At 40.5% G+C, this 12,649-nt stretch overlaps 1 protein-coding gene across 2 annotated transcripts in view; it reads right to left on the bottom strand.

The window, feature by feature from the left end:
- The window catches only part of SLC2A8 (solute carrier family 2 member 8), a 19,285-nt gene continuing 6,636 nt past the window's right edge, over positions 1-12,649 (bottom strand). For both annotated transcript variants that reach the window (XM_074973516.1, XM_074973519.1), the window contains exons 5-11: positions 11,361-11,460; positions 8,137-8,348; positions 5,269-5,415; positions 3,652-3,760; positions 2,264-2,437; positions 1,105-1,250; positions 1-935 (exon numbers count right to left, since the gene is read on the bottom strand). In XM_074973516.1, the coding sequence (XP_074829617.1) occupies positions 789-935; positions 1,105-1,250; positions 2,264-2,437; positions 3,652-3,760; positions 5,269-5,415; positions 8,137-8,348; positions 11,361-11,460 (1,035 nt within the window). In that variant the 3' untranslated portion in view covers positions 1-788. The remainder of the gene's footprint in view (positions 936-1,104; positions 1,251-2,263; positions 2,438-3,651; positions 3,761-5,268; positions 5,416-8,136; positions 8,349-11,360; positions 11,461-12,649) is intronic.

Genomic DNA, 12,649 nt, shown 5'->3' with positions numbered 1-12,649 from the left:
AATGCTCTGGTTTTCCTGAAAGATTACAACTAAATATCATGATATTTTTCCCTGCGGTGCTCAAACCCTTTCCTGAAGTTAAGGCTCTTAGAGGGTGTTCAGCAATTTATCAGGCATAAAACATTGGAAGAGGGCTGATGGCTAGTGCATTAATTGCAGGACTGTTGTACTCACCAAGGGCCTGGCTTTTGTTCAGTAGTCAGGCCACTACCCATACAAGCACAGATGAAGACAGTGGAAGAACTAAAATAGGATATGAAATTAATGCAGTTCAGACAGTAACAGGTTTCATTTGTACTACATACTGTGCTGAGCACCAGCACAGGGCCAGGGAAGAAGGGATTCCTTCCAATCCATAAACACACAGGACTGGCTCATGTAATGAGAGACAGAATGAATAGCATACCAGCTAATCCATTAAAAGCAGTTGTTCATAACTAATCTACAGTAGGTAAAGGGAACATTGGAAACAGAGAGAAACAGGGACAGCCCAAATGAAGGTCCAAGACCTGGGAAAAGGAGAGAATAACTCATATCACAGTGAATTAGCAGCAATTGCTACTTTGTAAACCTGAAAGAAGCTGAATGTGTACAGCATGTGAGAACAATGTTTTGGTTCTCCATATAGTGCAATTCAGATTTTTGCCAAAGTTAACAATATTTAAACTAAGTGTAAACACATCACAAATTCACGTGCAGCCTACTAATCCAGAGGATCTTTCTTGGAAAAGTTTAGGCAATAACACGAACAGTAACCGATTAGGAAACTTTCCTACAGGTAAAGAACCTCAGGTCGCAGGTAATCTTCGAAAGTGAGCCTCTATTTGTTCCAAAGTCCTTCCTTTTGTTTCAGGCACATACAGGACAGTAAAAATTACATTTAGGATACAGAGGACAGAGAAAAGCCAGAAAGTGCCATAGGAAGTCAGGAAGCCCTGAAAGAAAAAGAAAATTATTAGAAAAAACAAAGCTGCACAGGACTACTTGCAATACCACATTACCAGGGAAGAGCATAGCTTAGTGATTTGCCAACAGCATCGTTTATCAACTTTCACCATCAATCATAAGGGGTAAGATTCATAATTATGGTTACATGGTGCTTACTGTAAGATCATGAAATTCCTTGGTTATTAAAAAAGCCATAAACCAGTTTGTTAAGACACAGGCACCGCTGGAAATCCCTCTAGCTTTAAGTGGGAATATTTCAGACATCACCAGCCATGGAATGGGACCCCAACCAAGGGCAAAACCTGAAATTGAAAATAAAGGTGAAAGAGTAAACTGGTTTTGCATTTAAAGAAGCAAGTTGTGAATAATGCCAAAGCCTGTTCTGTGATAAGTGTTAATTCTACCCAAACTCTAACTACTGTCCTGTCAGACTGCTGTACAGGGAACAGTTCACTTAGAAAGTAACAAAATGCACACTCCAAACCTGGTACATACTTGTTGCAACAATACCCCCAAAATTATTAACCCCAGCATCTGATAACATGCTGAGATAAATGAGAGGGTTTTTTGTTTGTTTGGGTTTTTTTTGCTTCCTCTCTCTGAAGTGGAGGTTTGTTCAAACTAAATCTACATTTTTAACTTCAATTGCCCTGCACTAACCTAAAAGTTACCTCACTTTGACTAGTGCAGGAAGAAAAAAAAAAAAATAATAATACTTGTTACCGGTTGCGAACAGAGTAAAAATAATATGTAGGATCACTATCAAGCAGCATAAGCAAAGGCACAAAGCATGTTAAAAATAACTATGGGAATGGAAAACTAGTTTCCTAAACTTAAGGACCTTTGCCTTTTTGCTAGTTCAGTTGCTGCTCAGCTGTAATCGCTAAACGTTACACTGCTCAACGATTCCCTTATGCCACTGTGTCTCTTTCAAAATTTCAGTTAGAAAGGTCACTTTCTTCTAATAAAACCCAGATTCATAGCTTAAAAAAACCTCCAAAAAAAACCCCAAACATATTTAAGTGCAATTTCTAAGAATGTAGTCCAGGCTGATTAATCAATATCCTACGCCCCTGCAGGAGTCCCTGCTGAGTGAAGTACAGACTGCAGAAGCAGAGCCTTATATCTTGATCCCCAAGAAGTGTTGTGCTCTCACACTTTTAGCTGAGTCAACAGAGGTCACAGGTGATCAGTACTATTGTAAGGCCATACTTGAGAACTTCCGAGATATACAGTGGTCCTGGCTCCAGTGTTTTATAGTTGCTGACAATTTTTTTTTTTGCATAGCCCCTGATTACAGTGGCAGACCACTCACCAGTGATGAACAGCCCCAAGCTCACTACAGCCAACCATGCTAGGTTGTTTTCTGCTCCTGCAGATACTGAATTTGGTGTAGTCAGTAAGTCAGGTTGTGATGAATTCCTAGGGCTTGGAAGGACCACTTTACAGTACAACCCAAATGCTGCAGTGCTGATAGCCATAATGACCCCTGCAAAAGTGAAGAACAACCAACTGCAGATTTATTGCCATTTGGAAAAGATTTGTATCTGAGAGACCAGAAGTGGTAAATTAAATACAAAAAAAAAACAAACACAAACACAACAACAAGCCTCTTATGGAAGTTCCTCACATTTGTGCTTTGCCCACAATGATTGTATAAGAATAGCATCCTTAGAAACTACCTCTGGAACTATTTGCTACAGGCTGACTCAGGTGAGAGATCACAAAAAAAAAAAAAAAAAAACCACATACAAAAAGTACCAGTACCTAGAATTACAACCACCTCAGCAATCATTGTGAATATACATACAATTACAGGATTCAAATATACTGTATACATATATGCATGTTTGATACTACCAAACCTATTTGTGAAACAGGCACAAGTAAACAAGAAATGTTCACTAATTTCAGAAGACAATGGTATTTTAATGTAACTAAAAGCAAACTTCTTTGGAAAGATCTCTCCCTTGCATTATCTGAAATGAGAGATTATAATTATCTTTTAAATCTTAAAGGGAAGAAGGCAAGAGTGAGGAGAGCTGGCCCAGAAAGAAAGAATAACTCTCTAGTGCAGTGTATAAGTTGATCACAACTGTTCTTCTAAATCACCAGCCTATGTCTACAGAAGTTTCAAGTTAAGTTTTACAATAAAACCAGTTCACTGCATAATTACAAACCTTCATGCAGTAGGCTAGCAAGGATAGTTTTGGTATTACAAACATTGTTCTTAAAAAGAGGACATTTACCAACAGAATGTATCTTTAAGCTTTTGCATATCTGACCCAAGTTTGGAATGTTAAAATGCAGGCAAGTTTTTGCATGATGAAAGACACTTTCTTCATTGTCCCAGCCTTTAAATAAAAAGGCCTCACAGAGTGTTTAGAACTCATTGTATTGCTTCTGGATCTTAAGTTCTCAGTTATTAACTGGCAACATGGAAGCAGGATTCCTACAATGTAGGATACAGTGGAAGTTAAGGGCACAAACCAGAGACAAAAAGATGCAGGACACTGGAGAAGTCTGGACCTAGGTCTTTAGCTCCTTCAGTCACATTCTCCGAAGAGACAGATTCTTAAGTATGGTTTGGAGAAGACAAACCAGTGTCTAGACGTTCCCTCGTCCATTTGCATTGATTCAAACCAGCCATCTCATTTCATGTGTTTTATATTTTAAGATACAGCGGTTTTGTGTTTTTTTTACCTGAAATAGAAAGCAGTACTTTTCGCCCAGTTTTATCTATAATAAGTGCAGCCACAGCTGTGAAAAACACTTGTATGGAACCCACAACAACAGAGGCCATTCTGCTGTCCTGAAAGTAAGAGAAAAAAGAAATCTGTAGAAGCAATGTCATGGTGTTCAGTAAGTGATTAGGATTTTCCAGTAATGCTGCAGGTAGAAAAGAAATAGCATATTTTTATTGCTGATTTGTACGCAATATTGATATCTTGGTCTGATCTCTGTATTAACTAACATACTGTGCTTCTGCACAGTACTTTTCATATGAGGATCTCAAAATGCTTTTCAAGCATTAAGCCTCACCAAGTAAGTTACTCCTGGGGGGGGGGGGGTTCTGCATCAAAAAATTAAATATTATTCTACAAAATTCTGCAATTCTCTTACAGTTAAACTGTGGCTTGCAGAGCCTTGCATGACCACCCACCTTCTCTACCTACCCAGCAGGGAGGGGAGTCTTGGGGCTTCAACCCATTGGGGTGCATCAGCTGGGGCTCGGTGCTTCATCTGAAGCCCAGAGGCGCCCCCTCCCTGCAGGACAGAAGCCCTGAGTACTGACAGACGCACCCCAGCTCTTGAACGTTTGAAGATTGTCATATGCGGCTCGGAGGGTCAATAAGATTGGCCACTGCTGCTGTATATCATCCTGCTACCATAAGGTTCTGAATGGCCATACTGTGCAGATGAGAATTTCCTAGGTAGCCAAGGATGATAACATTATGGTTCCATTACATGACTTTGGAAAAGTCAGAAGCAGGTAACAAGAATATCAGGGATAGAACCCCAGATGCCCAGTTCACAACCACTGCTCTTATTAATATACATAAAAGGCTCAATTTTATTCATTTCATTCAGAAAACTAACACAAGATTGTTATTAGCAGTTAATTCTCTCACAAGCCTCTGTCACTGCCATACCTGTGGATGACCTGGAGATTATGCAAGAAACAAGGGAAACTGAGGCAGGGGAGGATGAATGCATGAAAGAAGTTGATGGGAAAAAAGTCTGTATTTTTAAATAGTTTGATTCTAACATACAGCGCATATCTTTGTCAGTTAAACTGAAAACTGACACCAGACAGAAGCACTTTGCATGATGTATTAACTTAAAAATAGCATTTAAATGATGACTCGTAAAATGTCCTGATCTTTCTTTAGAGATCCACGCCAGCAATTATTCCTCTCCATAGCTGTACTTTAGCTTTCACCTAACACAAAAATTTTACTTCCTCTGAAGCACACAACAGTAACCATGGCAAGAGAGATTCTGCGTGGACCTATGACCATACCAGTGGGTTTCTGGCAGCTTATACTACATTTCCTGGAAATGGAGGCAAAGTTGCTGACCAGCAGACTAATATATATTATTTTCCTTGAAGAAACTGTTAATACTAAAACTAACCAACCAGAACAAGGACAGTCCGATGCCTACATACAAACAAAACCACAAACTGGTACAGAGACTTAACATTTTTCTATCACTCCAACAGATTCTCAAAATTCATATATGGTTTCTGTTTGGTGCATCCAGCTAAACTGCATTTATCTGTTATATTTTAGAAAGATAGAAGTGAACAAGGTTTACCTTAAAATTAGCTTCTTCAAAGATAGTTTCTGCATAAAACATAATTGCATTAATCCCTGTTACTTGCTGGAAGAACATCAGTGCCATACCAATAAGAAATGGCTTGTAGATGGCTGGATTCTTAAATTCAGCAATACTTAGTCCATGCTATAAAGAAGACATAGGCAAAGATTCAGTGACAATAATTTGATTTACATAACTGAATGAAGTGCCACCACTGAGATTCAGATCTATCATAAGACCATACTGTGATGCTGCATATAAGAAAGGTGGCCATTTATTTTACTGTTGTTAACACTGTTATACAATTTCCATAAATCTTGCACAAAGAATGTCATAAGGTATCAATGGAAAAAAATTTGCTAAGTATGATTATCCTGTTTATAAGCATGTATCATCTTTGTATCTGAAGTTATGAATATTGGCTATGTGTTGTATTCTGCCAGATAGATTTACATCAGGGCTAAGCAGCTATGTGCTGAGGGCCCATCAGGGACACTCCACTCTTCCAATGGGCCATTGAAGAAACTCATCCTGTTCAGATAGCATTTTTTGAGGATGCTTCAGACAGCAAGGAGCTAATGGCCACCCCCTGTGAGTCAGCAAAACATGCAGGAGCATATGATACACTTATGTGACCCTGGACTCTATCTTGGGACAGTAACTTTCACATACAGGGGCTTGGCCTTTGTTTGGGATAGTAAATTTTCATGTACATGGCGGAGAATACAAAGACACCTGAGACACCTCCCTTTTACTACTTTCCTGCTCTAATTCTCTGGACTATAGATTTACAACAAAAAGAAACATCTTGAACTATGGACTGAGGACCTTCCAATCTTTTGTAAAGTCTCTCTGGTGACTTCCAAGCCAGCAGTCTATTCCATCACTGCTACAAACCTGATATAAAGACTTTGCAATCGTTTGTATGTATATAATCTGTTAACCATTTATAACTCTCCTTTTCTTTTCTTAATAAATCTTTAGTTACTAAGGATTGGCTGACAGTGTGATATTTGGGTAAGATCTGAAATTCATATTGACCTGGGGATGTGTGTGTCTGATCCTTTGGGGTTAAAAAGAACCTCACATATGGTGAAACGGATTTTCAATAACCTCTCACTATATTAGACTTGATTATCTGGATCAGAGCCAGGAGCTACAATACCTAAAGGCATTTGGCTTCTGGCTAGACAGTCTGGTACTGCAGAAGCTCTTTTGTTGCTGGTTTGGTGAATCTAATTATGGAGTAAACCACCAGCTTTGGTGACATGAAAAAATGGGTGTTTATCACTACAAAAGGTTCTCTCTCTCCTCACCCCACTCTCCTGCTGGTAATAGCTTATCTAAAGTGATCACTCTCCTTACAATGTGTCTGATAATCAAGGTGGGCCATTTCCAGCACAAATCCAGGGTTTAACAAGAACCTCTGAGGAACAGTGGGGGGGGAGCAATAAACAAGGGGAAATAGGTTTGAAGAGAGACTGGGAATGGTTGATACATTATAAAAAGTAACCTAAGTTAATTGTATCCAATTTGCAAATTAATTCCAATTCAGCAGTCTCTCATTGGAGTCTGTTTCCTAAAGTTTTTTTGTTGAAGGATAGTCACTTTGAGATCAGAAGTAGAGTGACCAGAGAGATTGAAGTGTTCTCTGACTGGTTTATGAATGTCATAATTCTAGACATCTGATTTGTGTCTATTTATTCTTTTACGCAGAGACTGTCCAGTTTGCCCAATGTACATGGCAGAGGGGCATTGCTGGCACATGATGGCATATATCACATTGGTAGATGTGCAGGTGAACGAGCCTCATAGTGTGGCTGATCTGGGAAAGGTACTCAGTGTTGCTAAATATAAGATCAAACGTAGTTTAGCATAAGTAGTTAGCACATATTTAAGGGATCATTCAAGGTGAAATGGCCCGTTAACACCCCGCACTCTTAGGGCAAAAAAAGGGGGGTTAGGGGGTTACAGATTGTTTAATTAGCTAGGTTTCAGAGTAGCAGCCGTGTTAGTCTGTATTCGCAAAAAGAAAAAAGGAGTACTTGTGGCACTTTAGAGACTAGCCAATTTATTTGAGCATAAACTTTCATGAGCTACAGCTCACTTCATCGGATGCATTCGGTGAAGTAAGCTGTAGCTCACGAAAGCTTATGCTCAAATAAATTGGTTAGTCTTTAAGGTGCCACAAGTACTCCTTTTCTTTTTAATTAGCTATAAATTCAGTGTCTTTCCTAAGTGTCTAGCAAGGTTATGAATTCAAAATCCCAAGCTCATCTTTTTTAAAGTGTTGTGCAGGTTGCTTTTCAGAATGAGGACTGGTAAATCAGGTATTGCGTGATCACTCTGTGGAAAAAAAAGTTTTCACCAACCTCTTGTTTGTCAGTGTGAGAGAGAAGATTTTGGGCCCATACTTCTACTATTGCCATTTCCTCCTAGTTCTTTTTGTATTGTTCAGCTATTTAATGATCCAATGCAAGTGAGGGGCTGAAAGGATTTAGGTACCTGCTCCAAATAATTTAAAAAAAAAAAATGGGATTTGAGGCCTGATTCTCCACTCCACATGCATCTGGAACACCCACTGGTCTTCAGTGGGAGCTTTGGATCCTAAGAATGTGCAAACCAGGCCACATGGGTATAGATGCAGAGTGTTCTAGTCTCATTTCCTATACAGCGATTTGGCAGCCGGGGTTGGGAGGGAGAAGGGAAGAAGTCACACTTAAGATAAGTCAAGTCCTGAAACAATTAATTTCACTTATCTCTGACCACACCCACAAAGTACATAATAACCATATTCAACCAAATTTTTTCTTTACTGAATAAAAAAAAGCTTTTAGTGTAAGCCAGAACAAAAATCTTCATCACCTGCTCCTCAGCACTGGTTTCAATCTGCCTGCATTCCCATTCATGGTCCACCTTTGATCCCCGCAGAAACCGTAAAGCAGCCATAGCTTCACTGTGTTTTTTCTGGTTCAGCAGGAACCTAGGTGTTTCAGGCATGAAGGACATGAACATGAGCATTATGCATGGTGGGAAAGAACATAGCACAGCCAGCCAGCGCCATCCAAGTACCATTCCTGAGGCAGGAAGGGGAAGGAACATAAATTAAGAGAATCAGATGACATTTGTACTCATTATAGCGAGCTGTACTAGCTCTGCTGATAAAGCAATTTGTGTACATTTTCCCCTTCCTCAAAGTGGTTCCCTGAGCATGTGCTGATTCTCCTCCTGAAGTCTGGAGAAGTTTCACTAGCCCTGCCACCTACATAGCCAGCATGGATTTGTCAAAAAACAAATCATTCTAAACCAACCTAATTTCCTTCTTTGATGGGGTTATTGGCCAATTGAATGGGAGGAAAGCAGTAGATGGGATACATCTTAATTTTAGTAAGGCTTTTGACACAGCCCTACACAACATTCTCCTAAGCAAACTAGGGAAATGTGGTCTAGATGGAATTACTAGACCATGAATGCAAAACTGTTTGAAAGACAAAGATTAGTTATCAGTGGTTCACTATCAAACTGGGAGGATGTATCTAGTGGGGTTCCACAGGAGTCAGCTGTGGATCCACTACTAAGCAATATTTTCATTAATGACTTGGATAATGGAATGGAAAGTATGCTTACAAAATTTGCAGATGAAATCAAGCTGGGAGGGGTTGCAAGCACTTTGGAGGCTGACCACTGAGCAGCCCCTCAAATGGTGAAAGAACAGGTTAAGGACTATTTAGAAAAGCTGGACATGCACAAGTTCATGGATCCAGATCTAATGCATCCAAGGGTGCTGAGGGAGTTGGCTGATGTGATTGTGAACCAGTGGCCATTATTTCTGAAAACTCGTGGTGACTGGGGGAAGTCCCGGACGATTGGAAAAAGGCAAATATATAGTTCCCATCTTTAAAAAAGGGAAGAAGGAGAATCCGGGGAACTACAGACCAGGTAGCCTCACCTCAGTCCCTGGAAAAATCATGGAGCAGATCCTCAAGGAATCCATTTTGAAGCACTTGGAGGAGAGGAAGGTGATCAGGAACAATCAACATGGATTCATCAAGGGCAAGTCATTCCTGACCAACCTGATATCATAGAAGGCAAACTGGCTCTGTAGATATGGGGAAAGCGGTGGACGTGATATACCTTGACTTTAGCAAAGCTTTTGATATGGTCTCCCACAGTATTCTTGCCAGCAAGTTAAAGACATATGGATTGGATGAATGGACTATAAGGTGGATAGAAAGCTGGCTAGATCCTCGGGCTCAGCGGGTAGTGATCAATGGCTCCATGTCTAGTTGGCAGCTGGTATCAAGCGGAGTGCCCCATGGGTCAGTCCTGGGGCTGGTTTTGTTCAACATCTTTATTAATGATCTGGATGATGGGATGGATTTCACCCTCAGCAAGTTTGCAGATGACACTAAGCTGGGAGGAGAGGTAGATACGCTGGAGAGTAGGGATAGAGTCCAGAGTGACCTAGACAAATTGGAGGATTGGGCCAAAAGAAATCTGATGAGGTTCAGCAAGGCCAAGTACAGAGTCCTGCACTTAGGACAGAAGAATCCCATGCACCGCTACAGGCTGGGGACTGACTGGCTAAGCGGCAGTTCTGCACAAAAGGACCTGGGGATTACAGTCGATGAGAAGCTGGATGAGTCGTCAGCAGCATGCCCTTGTTGCCAAGAACGCTAACGGCATATTGGGCAGCATTAGTAGAAGCACTGCCAGCAGATCAAGGGAAGTGATTATTCCCCTCTATTCGGCACTGGTCAGGCCACATCTGGAGTAGTGCGTCCAGTTTTGGGCCCCCCACTACAGAAAGGATGTGGACAAATTGGAGAGAGTCCAGCGGAGGGCAACAAAAATGATCAGGGGGCTGGAGCACATGAATTATGAGAAGAGGCTGAGGGAATTGGGCTTGTTTAGTCTGCAGAAGAGCGAGGGGGGGATTTGATAGCAGCCTTCAACTACCTGAAGGGGGGTTCCAAAGAGGATGGTGCTGGGCTGTTCTCAGTGGTGGCAGATGACAGAACAAGGAGCAATGGTCTAAGTTGCAGTGTGGGAGGTCTAGATTGGATATTAGGAAACACTACTGAACTAGGCGGGTAGTGAAGCACTGGAATGGGTTACCTAGGGAAGTGGTGGAATCTCCATCCTTAGAGGTTTTTAAGGCCCGGCTTGACAAAACCCTGACCGGAATGATTTAGTTGGTGTGGGTCCTGCTTTGAGCAGGGCGTTGGACTAGATGACCTCCTGAGGTCTCATCTAACCCTAATCTTTTAGGATTAGAATTCAAAAGAACCTTGACAAATTGGAATATTGGTGTGAATTCAGCAAGATGAAATTCAATACAGACAAGTGCAAGGAAGGACAAATCAAATGCACAACTATCAAATGGGTATTAACTGGTGAGGCAGTAGTACCGCTGAAAAGGATCTGGAGGACATTATACATCACATATTGAATGCGAGTAAACAATGTGATGCAAATGCAAAAGAGGCTAATATTCTGGGGTGTATTAACAGGAGTGTTTTATGTAAGACATGGGAGATAGTTGTCCCACTCTACTTGGCACTGATGAGGCCTCACCTGGATTTCGGTGTCCAATTCTGGGCACCACACTTTAGAAAAGATGCGGACAAACTGGACAGAACCCAGGGGACAGCAATCAAAATAATAAAAGGTTTAGAAAAACCTGACCTATGGGGAAAGGTTATTTAAAAAAAAAAAAAAAAGCATATTTAGTCTTGAGAAAAAACAACTGGGTGGGACCTCATAACAGTCTTCCAATATGTCAAAGGCTATTATAAACAGGCCTGTTCTCCAGGTACACTAAAGACAGAAGTAGTAATGTGCTTAATCTGCAGCAAGGGACATTTAGGTTAGGTATTATGTAAAATTCTCTAACTTTAAGTGTAGTTAAGCTCTGGAACAGTCTTCCAAGGGAGGTTGTGGAATCTTCTATTGGAGGTTTTTAAGAACACATTGGACCTCTCAGGGATGGTCTAGGTTTACTTGGTCCTACTACAGCACAGGGGCCTGGATTTGATGATCCCACAGGGTCCCTTCCAGCCCAACATGTCTATAACTCAGTGCAATACCTGCAACATAAGCTCCCAGTATACCAGTCACTACCATCAGCTGAACACATGAGCCAAGTGTTCCTCGAATTTTTGAGTGGGATATTTCAGAAATATACACCTAAAAAAAAATATGCATAATTAGAAAATATTAACAACATAGTTTTAAAAAAATAAGAACAGCTGATATTGAAAAGAACTTGTTAAAATACAGCCACGGTATCCCAATATGAATCATAAGCAGCTACACTGGAATGACTAGATCCAGCAGTGTCACTTTTGGAAATTTACATTGGTTCCATGAAAGGCTCTACCAAAAATACCAACAAACATGCCAAAATTAATAGAAATCAAAATGCCACAGCTTGCATAGTAGACAATAAGTTAGCATTCCAGACATGGATGCTGAACGTGAACTACAAAATAAGTCCACGATTCTGCTAACAGATACACAGAGGTGGCGCCCCAGACAACTCCACTGACTTGAATGGGGCTCTGCGCACGAGGATTCATCTGCACACAAACCTTTGTAGGTCACGGTTTAAGACTTTAGCAGTTTAATTCAACATAAAAAACTCTATACTTCCTACCCTGTTTCAGATAATGAAAATCTGATTTTGCCAGCTCTTGCCCCACCATATGCTATACTGGCAGTGTCACACCTACCACAGAACCCCATTTTTAAAGTCAGTTGAGCCTTATGAGCAATTATGGAGGCGTCCGCCATGGCTCCATAGTTTTGACAGAGTTAAGTTTGCATTGAAAGCAAAGATTCATCTTCTTTGTTACATATGAAGAATACAGTGGATCCTTCTCAAAAATCAGTCCTTACTCTTTGGGCAGAGAATGAGTTTTGAGAATTTAAAAGTAAATCTATTCAAGTTAACGCAAACAAGTTAATTTTAAGACAGTCCCATAAGAAACTTCACGTTGGGTCGGGGTTCGCAATTTCCTGGGAAAAACTAGTTTAGGACAGGGTGCTGGTAAATACAGATTTAAACCAGGAAAAATAATTGCATCAGTGTGCAGCAAGTGTAGAACGAATCTTTTCAAGCTTTGGATACATCCACTCAAAAAACTGTGGAACAGGCTCAGTCTATACACTACATCAAAGTTTGTCTTCTGCTACAGAATGCTACATGGCCGAATGGATCTAGAATGGCAGTGTGCAACTCTGCATGCTTCTCATTGCTTAACGCTTCAAGCTTACACCTCTGCATTATTGTCATTTTTCATAAAAATCAAAACGTTTGACTTTTGTTTATGTAATATTGAGAACTGAAATATGAGTCATGACATGTATAACTTCC

This window comes from Natator depressus, chromosome 16 (genome assembly GCF_965152275.1).
Source record: "Natator depressus isolate rNatDep1 chromosome 16, rNatDep2.hap1, whole genome shotgun sequence".
Lineage (NCBI taxonomy): Eukaryota > Metazoa > Chordata > Testudines > Cheloniidae > Natator > Natator depressus.
Note: the sequence above shows the minus strand (reverse complement) of the source record. Positions and strands in the feature narration are given on the sequence as shown.